At 45.3% G+C, this 21,216-nt stretch overlaps 1 protein-coding gene across 1 annotated transcript in view; it reads left to right on the top strand.

Moving 5' to 3' along the window:
* The window catches only part of grxcr1 (glutaredoxin and cysteine rich domain containing 1), a 103,130-nt gene extending 83,157 nt beyond the window's left edge, over nucleotides 1-19,973 (top strand). Inside the window, exons 3-4 of the mRNA XM_033027916.1 lie at nucleotides 10,527-10,592; nucleotides 19,380-19,973. Of these exons, the coding sequence (XP_032883807.1) occupies nucleotides 10,527-10,592; nucleotides 19,380-19,583 (270 nt within the window). The 3' untranslated portion in view covers nucleotides 19,584-19,973. The remainder of the gene's footprint in view (nucleotides 1-10,526; nucleotides 10,593-19,379) is intronic.
* The last annotated feature ends 1,243 nt before the right edge of the window (nucleotides 19,974-21,216 follow it).

The raw sequence follows: 21,216 nt of genomic DNA on the forward strand, positions 1-21,216 counted from the left end.
AAGTTATTTTTTTGTTATGCAAACTCCACAAACACAATAGGCAATTTTGGGTGGCAGAGTGGCACAGCGGAAGAGCTGCTGCCTTACAGCAACAGAGACCTGGGTTTGATCCTAACCACGGGTGCTGTCTGTTCAGAGTTTGAACGTTCTCCCTTTGACTGCGTGAGTTTTCTACGGGTGTTCCAGGTTGCTCCCACACTCCCAAAACGTACAGGTTAGTAGGTTAATTGGCTATTGTAAATTGTCCCAAGTATGTCGGATAGTGCTAGTGTACAGGGTGATCGTTGGTCAGTGCTGAATCACTGGGACGAAGGGCCTATTCCATGTTGTATCTTTAAAATATAAAAATATAAAATCAACTAGACGAAGTGGGACCCGTTGGGTCCCGTCCCCTCAACACGCAGTTGCGGGGGGGGGGGGCGGCCTGCGGCGTCTCACACACACACTAACCACCCCTCCACACACAGGGGGTAGGGGGGGTGAGAGGGGGAGTGGGGGAGACGGGAGAGTGGGGGGAGAGAGGGGAGTTAGAGGGGGGAGGGGAGGGGGGAGAGGGGGAGGGAGGAGAGGGGAGGGGGAGAGGGGGGGAAAGGGAAGTGGAGGGGAGAGGGGGAGGGTGGAGGGGCGGTGGGGGGAGAGGGGGGCAGAGGTGGGGGAGAGGGGGGGAAGGGATAGAGGGGGAGGGGGAAGAGAGAGGAGGGGGAGAGAGGGGGGAGGGGGTGAGAGAGAGAGGGGGGAGGGGGAGAGAGAGGAGGGGTAGAGGGGGAGATGATGGTGAGAGCGAGAGGAGGGGGAGAGAGGAGGGGAGAGAGAGGAGGGGTAGAGAGGGGGAGGGAGAAGGGGAATGGGGAGAGGGGGAGGAGAGGAGGAGAAAGGGAGGGAGGAAGAGGAGGTGGGGGGGAGAGGAGGAGGGGGGAAGAGGAGGAGGGGAGTCGGGCTGCGGGGCACAAGACGAGCAGGCTGCGGGGCCCATGGCTAGCGGGCGGCAACCAAATGACTGTGAGTTGGGGGGTGACGTAACCCGTGGAAAACAGTGCACAGCAGGTGCGCGTGGAAAATAGTGCGCACAGACCCATTGTGACGTCATCAGCTCATTACGTTATTTGAACATTTTCATAAATAACTCGAGAAATAATGCATGAAATTTTCAGACAAGGCGATTTTTGACTTCACAGCGTAAATCTCTATCTGAAAATGTTAAAATTTCACCGTTAGAGCTTAGTGTTTTCTAGGAGATGTGAATCGCACGCGAACATCACACAAATAAATACACATCCAAGATCAGAGTTTTATATGTATAGAGATGGATCAAAGGTTCAATGGTTCAATGCTTTATTATCACAAGTACCAAGATACAGGAATTTATTTTTGCATGCATCGCAGTACATGAATACATTCCAGATTAAGTACAAAGTGTATAAAAATAGCCCACTGAGACCAACTGCAAGAGTCGCCAGGTTTCCAGTCCCAGCTGCAGGTGGTTATAAAGGCCCGTTGCAGCCGTAGCGTCCATCTGCATCATCCAGCGAACCGTCATCCCTCTCCTTGCACGGCCACCATTCAGCCTTTGAGCCCCGGGGATGCCTCCCCCAGCTGACCTTGAGGGCGCGGAACGTAAGATCTTGATTCTTCTTACCAGTCCTTTGGTCTTGCGTCTGCCATCGACAACTCCCTCCTCTCTCCCCTCCAGTTCTCCGGTCCTCGGGAATGAGCAGGGGCAGAATGTGCCAAGTGTTTGTTGCTTGCTGTGATTCCAAATTGCTTTGGAAAATGTTTTCTCTTTTTATATTGATAAATGCTATTAAAATGGAGCCACCCCCTCCTTTCACAACAGCGTGTAGGATTAGTAGCAACAGAGAAATTCTGTAAAGAAATACTGCTGGCCAGCCTCTTGCCAGAAATCTCAAACTGTAGCTTGGGGCTACAATGGACTCTGGAGGTCTGGCCTGTAGCCTCCTGCTTAAGCATTTACTTATTAAAAGCTAACAGCGGATTTATTGACTCAATGTTTTACCAATCATATTTATTTCAGGAATTAATGAAAGATTCTTGCTATGGATGACGCACCAAACATATTATTTTTTATGTTTTAGCTAATTATTTCATGTGTGATGGTCTCAGGTGACCAATTGCATAAATTTGCCAAGTAAAACTTTGAATTAATTTTCCTGGTTGCACTGGTGGAATTAGTAACGCCCTTTGAGTTTATTGCTGCCCCTGATTCCCACTATCACAGTGGCCTGGAAATTCTTATACACTCAAATGGTTCCCTCTGATTTGACTGAATAAAATATAATGCCTCGCATGTATCTTTATTAAACTCTATTTGCCATTCCTCAGCCCAATCGCCCAGCTCATCAAAATCCTATTGCAATTCTTGATAACCATCAACTCTGCAAGAAATGCAGGCAAATGGGACGGACTTAGATGGGGAGATCTTGTTTGGCCAAAGGGCCTGTATCCATGCTGCATGACTCTATAACCACGATTCTGTGGCATCATTTGAGGTCCCGAACTTGATCTCCCAATCCTGTGAAGTCTAATCCATCACTGATTCTTCCTTCCAGCATCCAATATCTCAATGTTCAAGAGAGCCTGACGCTTCAACTTTCTCTGATAATCCTAACCCCTGAAGCCTAGCCCCCAACCTTACCGATTGGAAAAAATCTACATACATTCACAAACTTACTAATCATGCCTTGTACATTGTTATTAAGATCAGGTGGAGATTGGTATCTTTTTCTGTGTTGTGGAGAAGGGAATAATCCAAATAGGTAAGGAATATATCTTACAGATATACCATTCATGATGTGTCATGGGAAGGCTCAGTTTAATTAACGATTCCCTACAATGTTCTTAAAAGAATTCTCAAGAGAAAAATAAAGAATTACTAGACCAAGTGCAGACGCGTTGGGTCTGTTCCTCCAACGCCCGGTTGCGGTGGGGGGCTGGGAGGGGCGGCATGCAGCGTCACACGCACGAACCATCCCCACACACACGCTAACTACCTCCCCTTGATATTATATTAATATTATTAAGAGAGGGAGGGGGGGTAGAGAGTGAGGGCAGAGAGAGAATGGGCTGAGAGAGAATGTGGAGAGACAGAGAGAGAGGGACAGAGACAGAAGTGCAGGCGACAGAGGGAGAGGGGGTGGAGGGGAGGAGGAGAGGGAGGGTGGGGAGAGAGAGATGGGAGGTGAGAGGGGAGGAGAGAGAGGGGGGCTGAGAGGTGGGTGGGTAGGGGAGGAGTGGAGGGGAGAAGGGGGTTTAGGGGAGGGAGGGCAGAGGGGTGGGGGAGAGGGAGGGGAAGAGAGAGGGGGAGAGAGAGAGAGGGGAGAGAGAGAGAGGGGCGAGAGAGAGGGGAGAGAGAGAGAGGGAGGGAGAGGGAGAGAGGGGGAGAGAGGGAGAGAGAGGGGGGAGAGAGAGAAAGGGGGAGAGAGGGGAGGGGGAGAAGGGGGGGGCGAAGGGAGGGGGGGAGAAGGGAGGGGGGAAGAAGGGAGGGAGGAGAGGGGTAGGGTCGCCCAGCAGCCGTCGGCCTCAGAGTCAGCCTCAGCTCATTGGCCTCGCATCCTCGGCGCATCCTCTCTGTACCCCCGGAGCCAGCCGGTTATCTCCGGGTCGTCACAGAGGACTGATTCCCGAATGCTTCAGACCCGAGTACGGGGAGGGGGGGAGGAGGAGGATAGAGTGGGGGGGGGGGGAGGGTGGAGTGGCGGGGGGGGGGAGGGTGGAGTGGGCGGGCGGGCGTGTTCCCGAGTGCTTTTCACCGTCCTCAGATCGCTATCTGAGGACGGTGAAAAGCAGCGGGGGAACCAGCCGATCGTGGCTTCCGCCAGTGTGCAGAGCCGGGCCGGGGGGGGGGGGGAGTGGAGGAGAGCCAGGTGGAAGCAGCCGTTATCGTCGCGTGGGGCACGCGATGAGAAGGTGGCCCTGGCGGCCATTACTCCCTCTGGATCTGGGGGTGGGGGAGGGTGGTGGATATTGCGCCTGCACATTGAGAGCATCTGCTTTAATCGAGTGCGGGCGGGGGCGGGGGGGGTGGGCGGTGCCGCGAGCAAGGGCATTGTGACGTACGCAGCTGCCGCAGCGGTTTGAAAAAAACCCAGTCTGTTTTGTGAACAACTTTATTAAATATCTGGGGAAATAATTGATCAAATTTAGGGAGGCGTCGATTTCCGAAATTGTAAGTTAAATCGCCAGCGTATTTCCGTCTGGTTTTCGAAAAAATACGTTTCAAAGGAAAAATCTCTCTCACACACACACACACACACACACACACACACACACACACACACACACACACACACACACACACACACACACACACACACACACACACACACACACACACACACACACACACACACACACACACACAGTTTTAATATATACTAGACCAAGTGCAGACCCGTTGGGTCTGGTCCCTGAACGTGCTTCAGACACCGGTTGGGAAAAATGTCGCCGTTTTTCGAGCAGAGCCCGGCGTCATCAGCCGTTATGGTCGCTGGCCAGCAGGAAGCGACAAAATGAGTGCGGGGGGGGGGGGGGGGGAGGATTTTATTAAAAAACGTGTACATAAAAATGTCCAAATGTTTTGAGGAGTGCATTAGTGAATGTAAAAGTGAATTCGCTAGCGAAATGGGAAAAATCTCGGAGTTATAGCATGTGGTTTTGGTGGACTAAGGAATCAAATGCCAAATCTGACACCCACAAATAAACACACACAGCCACACACAGAGTTTTAATAGTATATAGATATGATATCATATCATCTTTGTGTTTGATGCATGAATTATATCAAGGGCTTGTCCCAATAGACAATAGACAATAAGTGCAGGAGTAGGCCATTCGGCCCTTCAAGCTAGCACCGCCATTCAATGTGATCATGGCTCATCATCCACAATCAGTACCCCGTTCCTGCCTTCTCCCCATATCCCCTGACTCCGCTATCATCAAGAGCCCTGTCTAGCTCGCTCTTGAAAGTACCCAGAGAACCGGCCTCCACTGCCCGCTGAGGCAGAGAATTCAGAGACTCACAACTCTCTGTGTTAAAAAGTATTTCCCACGGTGATTTATTTTGGCTACTATCAGCATCATTGACTGACGTATTAGGTCACCAAAAAAGTCACGGCGTGATGCGGTGTGACGCGGTGTGATGATGTATTGACACGCGGTGTTTCCTCATGTGTAGCAACATTTTTTTTGTCGCCGCAGGATTTTGAAATGTTCAAAATCTTTTGGCGACCCTGATACTTTAGTCAATGACGCCGGCAGTCGCCGAAAAAATCGGCAAGTGGGACAGGCACACGTTTAAATTACTCTGTGAAATGCCTGGTCAAACTGCCAGTGTGATCCAAGGCAATGTGAAAATGGTCAACATGACATAATTGGAAGGCAGCTGACATTATCAGAATTGCTCTGCCACTCCGTCCTTATTATTACTCTTGTATAATTATGAATTTGAATAATGACAACAGACTGATATTTCATCTTTCTTGTGATGAGGTTAGATGTGCAATTTTGATAAAATTGAATGCACAATAAATGAATAACTGTGCCAGGTTTGAAGACTTGATCTTTGGAGATTTTGTCTTCAGATGGACATTCTCCTGGTTTCTCCCCATAACCTCAGACACCCATCCTTTTAAGGTTAAAGTAAATGGATGCTTGATGGTCAGCAGAAACTTGGTAGGCCAAAAGGCGTGTTTCTCTTCTATCTGTCTCTATGAGTCCATAATTCCATGAGTCCACAGTACAGCTCCCATGTCATATGTCATACTTGCAGAACTCAATTCCTGAGAGCAGCCAAACGTATGAAGGATTCTCCAAATTCCTTCTTGACTGAAAGAGTCAAAGGCATTTATACCTACATAGAGTTTGCCAATAAGCACACATCCCTACAAAAAAATATTTTTTTTAAACTTCCTATTTAAAACAAAAGATACAAAGTGTTGACGTAACAGCTAGTCAGATGACCTCTCTGGAGAATATGGATTACATTTCAGATCAGGACCCTTCGGCACCTATACCACTGTCCCTCGTATTTCCTTTATCTCAGCCCTCATAATTCCATACATCATTATAAGTGAGTTTGGTATTCCGAAAAATGCAAGGAATCATGGGATTTGTCAAAGATCGAATGCTATAAATAAAAATCGAACAAAGTGCTGTAGATCCAGTGAGTATAATTTGGGTTGGATTTTTTTGGTCATTTTTCAGTGAGACGGGGGGGGGGGGGGGTGAGGGAGACTTGGGGGGAGGGAGATCGGTGGGGAGGGAAGACCAAGGGGGGGGGTGGAGAGTCCCGCGGGGGGGGGACGGGGTGGGGGAGCGCTGCCGAACCACTACTGGACCATTCCCCACTCGAGTATTCCATCCCCGCCCGGGGATTGGCCAGAGACGTCCGGCCCGACGGGACACCGGTCCCCAGGTCACCTCCGCCTCTCCCGTCGGGCCAACTGACAGCCCGAACCAACGACACCAGCGACCCCAGACCCGCAGCCAGCACCAACACCAGCCCAACCTCGTTCCAACTCCAGAGGAACCCGCTCCCCGAAGGGCCACCACGGTGACAAGTGCCAGTTCGTCCACGGCCTGGCCGAGCTGCGCTCCCTCAGCCGCCACCCCAAGTACAAGACGTACCTTGCACAGCACCGGTTTCTGCCCTTATGGTACCCGCTGCCACTTCATCCACAACCCCGAGGAGGAGCGAGGGCCCCGGCCTTACCTTTGCCGGAGCGCCAGCCTGGGCTCAGCCTCATCCGGCCCAGCGCTAGACTGGGCTGCGCTGCGGGCGGCCTTCAGCCCCCACCTGGAGTTGGAGCTGGCCCGGACTCTGGGCTTGGGGCTGGGCATGGGAGGGAGTGGAGGTTGCTGCTGCCGCCAGCACCACTAACAGCAGCTCCAGCGGGCGCCCGGCCTGCCCATGGCCGGCAGGTGCCCGTCCGCAGACTCTCTCTCCGACCAGGATGATTCCAGCAGCAGTGGCTCTGAGTCGCCCGGCGGCTGCCCATCTTCAACAGGATCTCAGTGTGGACTGAGGGGAGGGTGGAGGTGGAGGGCTGCCGGCCAACCCGGGAGGACAGGCAGAGCCGAGCTGGAGCCAGCGGCTGCAAATCCAGGGCCGCCCCGCCAGCCCTGGTCCATCCCGGACACCTCCGGACAGGGACAGGACACCGGGGAGGGGACGGGGATGGGGATGGGGATGGCCTAGTAGCAACTCAACAGATGCTGCAGCAACGGAGAGCTGGGCCTGACCCTGACCACGGACTCCTGCTTTCACACAATGTAGCACCACCGTTACCAAGACTGTTTATAGCTCGTGACCTATGTGGCTAATGACCTATGTGGCTAGTGGCATGCGCAGTTGGAATACCGAACTTGCTTGTTAAGTTGCCTTTCAGCCTCCTGTTCCAAATAAAGCTTACCCAAAAGCAAAAAATTGCAGATACTGGAAATCTCTACAGATGCAGGCTGAGCATCGCCAACAATGTTTGGTCTTATCTTAGATTACCTGCTCTTTTGCATTATCTGTGTGCTCAGAAATCTCCTGTACAATCCACAGTGCATTCATGATTTTCTTGTTATGTGGTGCCCAAAACAATCCTCAAGCTGCTTTTAACCAGTATCTATCGAGTTCCTTTGAAAAAAACTGATACGATTATAATATTTCAAAGACATTTGGACGTAGGAAAGGTTTAGAAGAGTATGGGTCAAATATGGGCAAAGGGACCAGCTCATATGGGGAAGCTTGGACACGTTCATAAGATCATAAGTGATCGGAGCAGAATTAGGCCATTCGGCCCATCAAGTCCACTCTGCCATTCAATCATGGCTGATCTATCTCTCCCTCCTAACCCCATTCTCCTGCCTTCTACCCATATAACCCCTGTCTCCTGTACTAATCAAGAATCTATCTATCTGCCTTAAATAGACAGACACAAAATTCCACAGATTCACCACCCTCTGTCTAAAGAAATTCATCCTCATCGCCTCCTCATCTATTGTAGTCACCGCCTCTAAAAGGCAGCCAAAATCATCAAGGACCCACACCATCCTGGCCACACACTCATCTCACCATTGCCATCAAGAAGAGGAGCCTGAAAAGTGTAACGTCCAGGTTCAGGAACAGCTTCTTCCATACAGCCATCAGGCTATTAAACACAACAATGAATGAGCTCTGGGCTCCGAACTGCAAAAGACTATATTATAATTTGTTATTTGTTATTTATTGAAGTTTTTCTTTTTTTTCTCTTCCTCCGTTATGTACTATGTTTACATATTCACATATTCTGTTGTGCTGCAGCAAGTAAGAATTTCATTGTCCCATCCAGGACATATGACAACAAAGCACTCTTGACTTGACTCTCTCCTAAATGAACGTCCTGTAATTCTGAGGCTATGACCTCTAGTCCTAGACTGTCCCTCTAGTGGAAACATCCTCTCCACATCCACTCTATCTAAGCATTTCACTATTCGGTACGTTCATTCTTCTAAACAGTGTATGCTAACCCACTCATTCCTGGGATCATTCTTGTAAACTTCCTCTGGACCCTCTCCAGAGAAAGCATCTTCTTCCTTAGATGGTGCCCAAATTAGTTGGGCTCATGCCTGTTACCGTGCCATGTGTGAGTCTAACAGTTCTGACTAGTTTGCTGCCTTCATTCTTCAAATTGTTCAAAATCTAGAAACATAAAATAGCATGTAAAAAATAATTTGCTTGATTATAGAATCGGTATTCCAAATAAGTTGCTGACACTGAGATTTAAATCTTAGTAGATTTCTTAGTGTTGATTTTTTAAATTTGAAATTGTAATCTATAGTTTTCCAAGATTACATTCTGTGCTTTTGTGATGCAAATAGAGCTGTGCTGGGGGAGAAGCAATTCTAAAGGAAACTTGGGAGAGATATTATCAGGACTAATGTGGACCATTTAAATCAGATAATGGCAGTATTTCCACTTCACTGAGCTACTGGTTAGCAGAATAGGCTTGATTTTCTGAGAACTCTCCTCACTTAGACAGTTTCCATGTTTGTCAGTGGGCAGATTCCAAACAGTAGCCAGACATTATCATGTATAGAATATAGAACATAGAACCAGTGGCATGGTGGCGCAGTGGTAGAGTTGCTGCCTTACAGCGCCAGAGACCCAGGTTCAATCCTGACTACAGGTACTTCTACAGCATAATGTGCATGGGTTTACTCCGTGATCTCCTGTTTCCTCCCTGAACTGCAAAAACGTATAGGTTTGTGAGCTAATTGACTTATTAAAATGGTAAACTGTCTCCCAAGTGTGTGTAGGATAGTGTTAGGGTGTGGGGATTGCTGGTCGGCGCGGACTCAGTAAGCCAAAGGGCCTGTTTCCATGCTGTATCTCTAAACTAAACTACACAGTACAGTACAGCACAGGAAAGGGCTTTTCGGCCCACAAAGTTTGTGTCGAACATAATGCCAAGATAAAGTGATTTAATCTGCATGCTGGGGAGGAGGTTCAAACATAGGCATTCGGGCCCACCTGCACGTGATTTGTAAGAGTTATTTGCAACACAGTTGGCAGCTATAATTAAACAAGACAGGAAATAACTAATTGAAATATTGATCCTTGTGTGAAGGAAATGATGGAGGCGGAGGCAATTTCTTGACATACACCTATGCTATTATTTAAGTCTTGTATTTGCTCTTAAAAATTCAACCAAAATTGGAGATATGCTAACTGAATCTATGTTCAGAAATAGGTATAACATGGCTATTTACTGAGTTGATTGCTGCAGTTTGCAGCATAGGTAGGTGATGTTTAACCACGCAGTGTAACTGGATGTTCAGCATAAAAGAATTTGCACATAATACACTTGGATGTACATGTAACCAGCCGGACTGATAACTAATTTGAGATACAAATATTATTGCACATAATTCAGTATGTTACGTGTACAGTGCTGCATCAGAGTGCTCAAGGTGCATACCAACATGAAAGGATCTCAGGAAAATCTGCAAGATATCCGGGTAAAATCTGCTGCAATTTTGCATTTCATTTATCTTGATCATCGTCTCCTATGTGCATCAGTGGGGCTGCAGCTGGGGTGTGACAACTGCGACAAGCCAGAGTTAGGAAGGCAGCAAGAGGCATAATTCACTGTCTCAGTGCAAAACAGCATATCCTGCCTGACACTGACAAGTGAAGACTGCACTGAGCCTGACAGTGGTTCTCCTGCAGTGTTTCTCCAGAGTGTTGACATTCCCTGGCTTGGCCTGTACTAATAGGGCACAGCAAAGTACCAGCAAAACCACAGCGGGAATCATTGTCTTTGGAGAATACACGGAGCCCATAATTTATTATGGCAAAGGAAATTGTTTTTTTTGTACCAATATATTTGAAATTAACTAGCTACAATAATCACCAAGTGATTATTCATATAGTTCAAAAATAATCTAAATTAGTACTATAAAAAAATGTTAAATGCTCAACAGTTTTGGGGGATTTGATGTGAAGCATCTCTTGGTGCTATTGTGCATTTATTTGCCAACAGGGTGCAGAGAAAATTTTGTCAATGAATGAATCGGGAGAGCTGCAAGATCTCTTAACAAAGATTGAGGTAAATATATTTTTGACACAATAATGGCATTCTTTAGGAGCAGACACCTCTCAGATGTATTAACATGCTTGCATTGTTTCCTACAATAACAAGCGCAGAGCTTATTACAGGCCGTCCCTGGATAAAGAGCGAGATTACAGAGGTCCGGATGTGAATTCTGTCCACAAGACAGAACATAAATAAAAATCATTTTGGCTTGGTAACCTAACCTCCATGGCATTGCAATAAATGGCATCAAAAGCACATAAGAATGATAAGAAAGAACAATTATTAAAAGTGGAGAGAGAAAGAGGAAATTAGTTTTGCTGTTGTAGGAATGAATGGATGTACCATATTGCAGTTTTGTATTTAATAACATTGTGGGAGCTCATTCATATGAAGGGTGTCAATAATTCAGTGGTTTGCAAGCAGGGGACGGCCTGTACTAATTCACAGTAGATTGTTGTTTGTGAAGTTCTGATAATCTTAATATGAATTCATGTTTTTGCTTCTTTGCCCTATTTATTATGCAGACCATATTATTTAACCTTTTCCTATTGCATGCTTATTGCCTAATTGTTTTTTTCTCTCAGTGCTTCTAGGCTTTAGACTTTAGTGATACAGTGCGGAAACATGCCCTTCAGTCCACAGTCAGCGCTAACCAGCGATCACCCCGTACACAAACACTATCCTACACACTTGGGAAAATGTACAATTCTACCAATGAACCTACAAACCTTTACATCTTTGGAGTGTGGGAGGAAACTAGAGAACCCGAAGAAAACCCACGCGGTCACAGGGAGAATGTACAAACTCTGTACAGAGAGCACCCGAGGTCAGGATCGAACCTGGGTCTCGGTGCTGCAAGGCAGCAACTCCACTGCTATGTCACTGTGCCAATGTGCCGCTCCTAAATCAAATCAAAATAAGCTTTTTGCTGATTTTCCTTTAACTATAATTTCATATCAGCAAACAATTTAAGGGATAACATATGGATGTAGTACATGAGTGTAGTACAGGGTGTAGTGAATGCTTGTATTATTATGGGGACAGAATGGCTGAATGTAATAACAGCCAGGCAGTGTGAGAGTGCTGGGAATATGAAGTCCTATCAGATTTCATGGCTGACTGTCAATTGTATTACATTGTCTGTAAGACATGTGGTCATTGATAGAGCATCTCCGAGCTGGTCCCTGATGGGAAGGAATGGGGATAGGCTAGAATATAGGGCATCCTTGCAAATGTGCAAGTTCAGAGATGGATCCGGGGACAAAAATTTAATCATGAGCAGTTCAAGAGCAAAGATAGAACCTGATGGTAAGAGAAAACATTGTACAAGGTCGTTGAGTTTAGTTTAGTTCATGATTGTAGAAAGCAGGGCTAAAGGTTGGGGAGGGTGGAGTAGGGACTGGAGAAATAACATAACCAGAGGGGAAAGTCTGGAGATCAATAATATATACTAATGATCCCTGATGACCGGAACCAGACACGGGTACTATAAACTGATAGGATCCAGATGTGCACCAAACAGCCTACCTCATTGCTACCCATGTGAAGCAACCAGAGCTTCCGCTGCAGTCCAACTCGGTGGTGATGTTTTGGGTCGAGACCCTTCTTCATACCCGACCCAAAACGTCACCCAATCCTTCTCTCCAAAGATGCTGCCTATCCCACTGAGTTACTCCAGCTTTTTGTGTCTATCTTCGGTTTAAACCAGCATCTGCAGTTCCTTCCTACACATGATCATATTGACACTGTGGATGGCTTGATTCTAGTACACTGCAGATGGCTCGATTATAATCATGTATTGTTTGCCGCTGACTGGTTAGCAAGCAACGAAAGCTTTTCACCGTAGCTTGGTATGCATGACAATATACTGAACAAAATTGTCGGGGCAGGTTTGAGGGGCAAGGTGATTTAATCCCCCTCCTATTTTCCTGCATTTTACCCAGTGAGTAAGCTGCCACACAAGCTCCTACATTCATGCGGGACTGTCCAGAGTACACTTGGTGCTAAGCACCCTGTCTCTAAATCACCCTCTCCAGTCTGTACAGTGCCAGGACCTAATCTGTTGTATGCAAGTGTCAGATGCAGTGAAATATGATCTGCTCTGCCCATTGCATCTCTGTCAGAATATCTTGTATATGAAGTGAGAAGGGCCTGCTCATATTAAAGGGTGGAGAGCAGAGATAAGGATCGGTCTTAAACAGCTTGTTTGTTAAGGGAAGATAGACACAAAATGCTGGAGTATCTCAGCGGGTCAGGCAGCATCTCTGGATAAAAGGAATAGGTGACGTTTCAGGTGGAGACCCTTCTTCAGACCCAAAATGTCACCTCCTCCTTTTCTCCAGAGATGCTGCCTGGCTTGCTGAGTTACTCCAGCATTCTGTGTCTATCTTTGATGTCAACCAGCATCTCCAGTTCCTTCCTGCACATTATTATGAGACTGTCAAGATTATGAGCTGAGTTAGAATGGGGTGTAGGAAGGTTAATGGGATCCATGTGGCAGAGCCCAGCATTACAACATATTCCCTGGAGGCTGCGGGCATCGTAGGATCTTTCCCTCTCCCACACCCCTTCAGCCTGCCACTGCAGTCAGCTGTTGAAGCAACCTCTTGCAAGAAGGATGAAAATTGTTGGTGAGTGAGCTGCAGCGTTTTGTGGATATTTGTGGATAGATGTGAATATGTGTCGTGTTTGATATCCGTGTGAGTGTAATAGTGTACGCATTGGATATACCTCCCACTGAACCTGACCAGATCTCCTTGTCATTAATGCATATGTGGCATTGGCCATCTTCCTTGGGCCACGATCTTTGCGATTGTCCTCTCCATTTCTGCCAATGTGCTGGAAGTTCTCCTCTCCCTCCAGGATCCACCAGGTTCAATACAATACCATTTATTGTCATTTGAGCCTCAGTGAGGCTCAAACGGAATTCCGTTTACACAGCCATACAAACAAAGACAATTTCCTACAGACATACACACAATTTAATTCACACAAACATCCATCACAGTGAACCCACTGTGATGGAAGGCAAAGTCTTTTCTCTCCCCTGTTCTCCATTTCTCTCCCGATGTCCAAGCCCCAGGCGGGCGATGCTAAGTCCCACGGCCATTTTAGGCCGTGCCGGGCGATTTACGGCCCCGCTCCCGGTCTAAAAGTCACAATGTTGGAGCCCCGGCGGTCGCTGGAATGTCCCACGGCCATGAAGCTGTGCCGGGCGATGTACGACCCCGCTCCGGGTCATTCCAACCCCGCGACACGGGCTGGAGAAGTCGCGTTGCGGGAGCTCCGGGAAGCGGTCTCTCCCCCCGGACCCGCGAGCTCCCGATGTCCCAGTCCACCGGACCTGTGGCTGCGTTGCTGGAGCCTCCGAGCCCCAGGAGTCGAGTCGCAGCAGCGAGTCACCACCGCTCCCAGGCCGGCCAGCCCCACGATGGTGAGTAGTCCGCAGCTCCGCAGTCTCCCGAGCCTCCGGGTCGTTCAGGTTGGAGGCCGCTCCATGGTTCATGACCATGCCCATCCTTATGCCAATGCAGCACATCTGCTGTCTTAGCATGCCAGTGGACATGAAAGCTACCAGCAGCAGGTGGATTCAGACCTTTTCAGTTCTGTTGAATTTATAAACCACCCAGGCATAATATGAAATCATAAAGCGGCCTTTTCACGGGGCGAGTTGACGCAAGATGTCACCAGAGTGAAGAGGTCGTGGTCCAGCACGAGTCTCGCACGATATAACGGCAGTAGATAAAGAGTTCCCACGGTACTCGGCATTTCTGCTATTTGTGCGAGTGACTTGTCCGTTTCCCGAGCTTTCCCGTTAAATCTTGAATGAACATCGTGAACTACACGTGACACAAATGATGTAACTTTTTTTTTCACACACTATATATATCCTCCCTTGGTTGAATTGGCTCATTTGGAGACATATTTTACTGTGTATGTGGGAGACACAGATGGACTGAGCAAAGTACCTCGGTCTTACTGTGTGTGGGAGAGGGGGAGAAAGAGACGTACACTCACAGAGGCAGAGTCTCCCAGCCTGTGTAAGAGGGAGGGAGAGAGAGAGAGAGAGGCACACACAAGGTGGATGTGAAATCTCACCTGCCTGTTTCAGTGACAGACACCCGCCGCCAGTAAATGAAGACACACCCATCTGTCTCCCCCTCCTCTCCCTCGACTCCCCCACCTTTCCCTCCCAACTCCAGTCCCGTCCCGACCCCCTGGGAAACTGAATAGAGCAACAGTCAACTGCTGCCTGTGCGCTGATATGACAATAAAGGCTACTTTACTTTACTGAGTTAAAGAGTTCCCACGGTAGACTGTAAAACTGGGACCCTGGTTCTGGACTCCCCCAACACCGGAACCCTTCTTCAGACAGCCTAATCGGAATTGAGTCTGAAGATGTGTCTCGTCCCGAAACATCAGCTTTTTTTCTCCAGAGATGCTGCTTGACTCGCTGAGTTACTCCAGCTTTTTGTGTCTGTCTTCGGTTTAAACCAGCATGTGCAGTTCACTCCTTACACGGGTCTCTGTACAACATTGATTGGTAGCGTTCCGGACCCCTGGACCCGAGGACTCCGACCTGTATCTCTCAAAGAAGTAAATGTGAAAAATTTCTCACGGACCATAAAAATGCGTAACCTTTCAGTAAAGTCCCTTTTAAAGTCCCTTTTAAAGATTATAGTTATTTTCTTGAATCTCATTAACATAACTCATGAATAAGTTGATGTCCATATGCGGATGCAAATCTTTATTTTTATTTATTTTTTAAATTCAATCCCACATAAGATAATTTTTACTCACCTTCTGTTCCCTCTGTCCAGCTTCCGGGTTCACCGTTCGCAGGAGTTCCCACGGTACCCGCAAGAGTTATTACGGATATCGCACTGGCCACTACGTTCATATAATGTTGCAATACTCAACCACAAGTGTACAAGTCAATCTTGGAGAAATTCAAACTTTCTTGAATTTTCTCCCGAGTGACCAAGTTACACGATGACCTGCCGTTAGCGCTACGGTGGTCCACGGTGGTCCACGAATGCCGCACTGTTATCGCACGAGGTTCCCACGATGTTAAACTCCGGTTAACTCTTGCGTCAAGTCGCCCCGTGAAAAGGCCGCTTAACTATGGCAATAACTTTCACAACATAGCGCACTCCAGTTTATAACAATGAGGATTATCTTTTGACATTAAGGGCAAGTTGAGTGTTTCATTACACTGTTATTAAACTGCTTTAATCATGGTATGATATTTAATTTGAAAACAGTTAATTACAAACTAATGCACAGGGGCATGCTTCCAAAGATTAAAAAAATAAAGATACTTCATTTCTCAGGAAGTCAGTGCTGGTCAATATTTAATCAAGAGCTTTGCCTGTTGTACATGCTATAGTTTGATTTTCGGGGCAGAGTGGCACGGCGGTGGAGTTGCTGCCTCACAGCGCCAGAGACCCGAGTTTGATCATGACCTCAGGGGCAATCTGTACCGAGTTTGTACGTTCTCCCAGTGACCGTGTGAGTTTTCTCCGGGTGCTCAGGTTTCCTCCCACATTGCAAAGATGTACAGGTTTGTAGGTTAATTGGCTTCGTTAAGAATTGTAAATTGTCCCTAGTGTGTAGGATAGTGTACGGGGAACACTGGTCGGTACAGACTTGGTGGGCCATAGGACCCGTTTCTGTGCTGTATCTCTAAACTAAACTAAACTAAACTAAACTAAACTAACTAAAACTGTAAACTGAGGTGGCAACAATTGCTCAAAGAAGCAGTTTCAGAAAATGGATGCAAAGCCTGAAATGAAATTATAGTAGTGTGTTTACTTAACATAGCCTAGCTATATTTAGATTTGGCTAAGGAGCAGAAGGCACATGTAACAGTTATATCATCATCAGGAAGTTTCACTGTGAATTGTGCCTACAGGGGCTTAATACATTAACGACTGCATACGGTCTGAGATTACCAGTATAAGATGATGTCAAGAAAATATCCAACTCTCAAACAGGATTAAAGGGAATCAAACTGTAAAACCCTTTAAAATTCTGGATGCATGATAGTGACTACCTGAAAGATCATCTCTGGGGTCTGATATGCTCAGATTTTTTTGTAGCATGTGTATTTAGAGAGTGAGTGTACCATAAATGAGAGAATGATCCAATATTAGATCATGCACAAGCTAGCCACTAAAGCCCATTGAACATGAGGTTGGGCACAATTTTTGCTACGTTAATTTTTCTGGTAGTTCCTGTAAGAGCATCACTAAAAGAGAAAGTCAGGACATTTCTTCCAGGGCCCTAGAGAGCTAGAGGCACAGGCTGATGGTAAGATGGGAGAAGTTTAAAGGAGATCTGAGGGGTAGGTTTTACACACAGAGGCTAGTAAATATTTAGAAAGTGTTGCCAGAGGAGGTGATGTTAGCAGATACAATTACAAGCATTTGGACAGGTACTTGGATAGAAAAGGCAAAGAGTTGCATGGGCTTAATATGGGCTTGGGATGAGTGTAGACAGGCATGACAGTTGGCATGGACATGGTGGGCTGAAAAGCCCATTTCTGTGCTATTGGTTGTTATGATCAGCCATGATCATATTGAATGGCGGTGCAGGCTCGAAGGGCCGAATGGCCTACTACTGCACCTATTGTCTATGTTTCTATGTTTCTATGTTAAGGTTCCGTGATTCCTGGTGCATCACTGTGGCTGCATTGTGATTGATTCAAAGTGTGATACAGCACAGTATCCCCCTCCCTCTCAACTTAAAACCTATGCCATGATTCATAGGTGGTCCAAATGGAGGAGGTGAAGATCCCAAGGAATCTCTGTGGGAATCAGATGTTTACTTTTGTGTGTTTAATTTTTTTGCTTCATTAATATTTTATAGCTGTTACTTCACACTAACGGAAATGACATTCTAGAATATCAGAATGTTTACTCTGACAAAATCACATTGTATTTTATGAGCTAAGAAAGTTAATCCTTGGGATGCCTGGAATTTCCTTGTTATTTTTAAGGATCTTTCGGAATGTCGGCGTATTTTCCTTTATTTGGGAAGGGCTTAATAATGCCCTGTTGGCTTGCATGTTGGATATATTCACTCTTCATTCTCCATCAAGAAACTGAAAATCTAGCTAAGAGTTTGATTTTGTATCACATTTTCAAATAATGCTGTGATAATTTTAAAGTGTGATAGAAAGTAGGTGATCTTGATTTGAGTCTCCTGTGGGATTTAAACAATGCTTGGCTGAGTTAGTCACTTCAAGTGAAACCATCAGTGAATTGAGAGATTTCTTCATCCATAAAATTATTGGGCTAAATGTCATGTTGTGGTAAGAAATTCATGGGAGCCAACAGCCAATAGTTTCACAGTATAACTCTTAGTGCCTTTTATGGGATGAGAAACCTCCAGGCGATCAGCATTTGATATGTTTAAGAATAGCAGGGGAATTAATTTTAACACCAAGGACTGGAGGAGCAGAGAGATTTTTTTTGCCAACTTTCTACATTAATTTTAATGAGCAGAAAATTATGAAGATTGCACACACACAATCTTGTTGTGCACTGCTGGTCTCTACAGGTACCGCAAATGCTTTGAGTGTGCTTATCATGTAGAATGTAACAATTCCTATATTCCTGGGAGACTGTAAATTATATAATTGGAGTACAATTAGGACTGAGTAATGCAAATGTAGTATGGGGGAGTGATATCTCAGTTTTTGTATTTGTCCCTGAGGAGAGGATAAAGAGAGATTTTATAACTTCATCTTTGAATTTTTCCCTATGATTCATCACCGCCTCAAGTGTATTGGTGAGTTGGATAAAGATGATCTCACAGTTTTTTTACTCTGTAACAACCTACAGACTGAGACATCAGTAGATCCTTTCCTTCTGTGCTCTTGTACACCGTGCTTTCTTTGTTTTTCCATTGACCACCATGCTTTTAGTAATCTGAGCCCTTTAGAGATTCACTCCATGAACCTCACCATCTCATTGTCCTCCTAAGACACTACTTAAAAGCCGACCCAAGCGTTTGATAGCATATCCTACTGTTACTTTCCTTGGCCTATTAACAATATAATTTGATCATTTTATTTTTTGATATCTTAGGATATTTTATCACTTTAAGAATTTCCAAAGGAGGACTGAATAGTATTTGAAAGTACAAAATATGGAGAAAAGGTAGGGAAGTAGGTCAAGTATAAAGACATAGATTGAATGGGTCAAATTGCTTCCTTAAATGGTGAGTTTACCTCAGAAGCATAATATATAAGATTAAAGATTGAATATGACCAGTTGGATATTTGGGACTGATGGGACAATATTACCCCAACCTTCTACATTTTGTAATGTTGTGTGAATTATTTATCAATAGAACCAGCTGGGCACTTGGACTCGGTGGATAATGTGTTTCTCCTCAGAATTATTGCAGAATGAGATATCAAATAACAGAGGTACTGTGCAGTGCTGCAATAAGAACATCTCACTGTAGCCAGGCACACCTCCGTACACTTAATTCATTTCCTTTATAACACCCATTGAGCAGAAACACACCAGCTTCCCTCCTGATATAATTACAATCATCCCTGTAAATCTAGACATGGGCCAAGTTTATGTACTATCTTGCTTGAGACAATTCTTTTTTTTGGATAACTTTGAATAATGTTCTTGTGATTTTGATAATGTTGTGTTTGTACTCTGATAGTAATTTTAGTTGCGTTTCTCTGAGTCAAGTTATGCCTGTATATTTTATTTTCTAAAGATTTTTAAAAAGGGCAATGCTGAAAAACATGTGTTTTGTCTCTTTTTCCTTTAGAAAGTCCAGCATCCACTGGAGTGCTCAGCATGTGGAGGGTTTGCGTTTGTTCCGTGTTCAGTGTGCCATGGGAGCAAGATGTCAGTGTTTCGAAACTGCTTCACTGATTCCTTTAAATGCCTCAAATGTACGTCTTGCAATGAAAATGGATTACAGCATTGCAGGCTCTGTGTGAAGTCAAACTCCCATCATCATGGAAAATAACACTGTAATGACATTTGTCATGCCTCAACAGTGAATGTGTTTGTAGGAAAGTGTCTTTTCTCATCTTAATTCCAGTGCACTAATTAATTGTAATGGAAATTAAAATCCCAAATGCCGCCTTGCTCTGGTTGGAAGAGCAAAATAAATACATATCATTAGCAGTTTACCTATGAGATGGCTATTCCGCAAATTAAATTTAATTTAATATTGAGGCAAGTTGGGTTAAACCCTCCCACTTGTTTCATCCTCATTCACAAACAATCATTACAGTTCATATGTGGCATCATTAAAGTAATGGTACTTACATACGGTTACAAAAGATGAGTGAAAAATACAAACAAAAAATATACAACAATATAGATTTTTTTTAATGGAACTGTAAAAGGACTAATAAAGGAAACCAATGAAATAATAGAAAAATCTATGTTTTGCAAGAGGTGAGTCATTATTTCCTCCAGTTAATTTGTAATTATTTTTTTAAATGAATTAATTGACCCGAGACTGGAACATACCTTATGAACTGAGATTAGATAAAACCACGGTATCTGAACTCATTACTCCAAATCTTTAGTGCAAGTCTCTTTAATGCAAGGTTACTAAATCAGTAACATTAAACACTACAATGCTGCCTTGTTACGTGGACCGACACTTGCATTGGACTGTCATATGATCATGTGAATCAATCATATGCCAAATATGCATGAATAATTTTACACACTCAAATTTTAGAATTATGTATTGGTGGAAGAATTCTCCACGATCAGTAATTAGATAAAAACTCTTGCTTTTTTTTTAAGACAGTTACAGTAACTTTATTGACTTACATTTTATCTTCACTGATTAGTAAATTGCAATGATTAATTATTTAAATCAAGTCACTTTCAGTATTAAAAAGAAACTTCATGCGGCTTAGTCAGCAGAGCTGGTTTTGCCAAACAGGAAATTAGTATTCGCAAAGGATTCATGGATTTCTTCTGGCCTAACATGATTTGGTTGGCTTTGCATTTGATTCAAATTCGGAAAAGTAAATGAGGGAGTTGAAAGGAAATGTTAATGTTTCAATGGTTATGTATGACTAGTTAAGAAGGGAACCATTACTTTGCAATTAATTCATGGGGTTGGATGCAGATAAACATTGGAGGGGGCATCATAGCACAAAATGTTGGAGTAACTCCAGCAAGAGCAGGCACCGTGCTCAGTGGTAGAGTTGCTGCCTTACAGCACCAAAGACCCGGGTTCGATCCTGACCAAAGATCAATGACCACGGTTGCTGTCTGTACGGCGTTTGTACGTTCTCCCTGTGACCAAAGATCCTATAGCGGAGCTGCTATAAGATCTTTGCCTGTGACTGCGTGGGATTTCCCCAGGTGCTCCTCCCACATTCCAAAAACGTACAGGTTTGTAAGTTAATTGGCTTCGATAAAGATTGTAAACTGTCCATAATGTCATAAGATCATAAGAAATAGGAGCTGAAATAGGCCTTTCAGCCCATCAAGTCGACTCCACCATCCAATCATGGCTGATCAATCTCTTCCTCCTAACTCCATTCTCCTGCCTTCTCCCCATAACCCCTGACACCCGTACTAATCAAGTGTGTAGGATAGTGCTGGTGTATGGGGATCGCTGGTCAGCG

This window comes from Amblyraja radiata, chromosome 1 (assembly GCF_010909765.2).
Source record: "Amblyraja radiata isolate CabotCenter1 chromosome 1, sAmbRad1.1.pri, whole genome shotgun sequence".
Classification (NCBI taxonomy): domain Eukaryota; kingdom Metazoa; phylum Chordata; class Chondrichthyes; order Rajiformes; family Rajidae; genus Amblyraja; species Amblyraja radiata.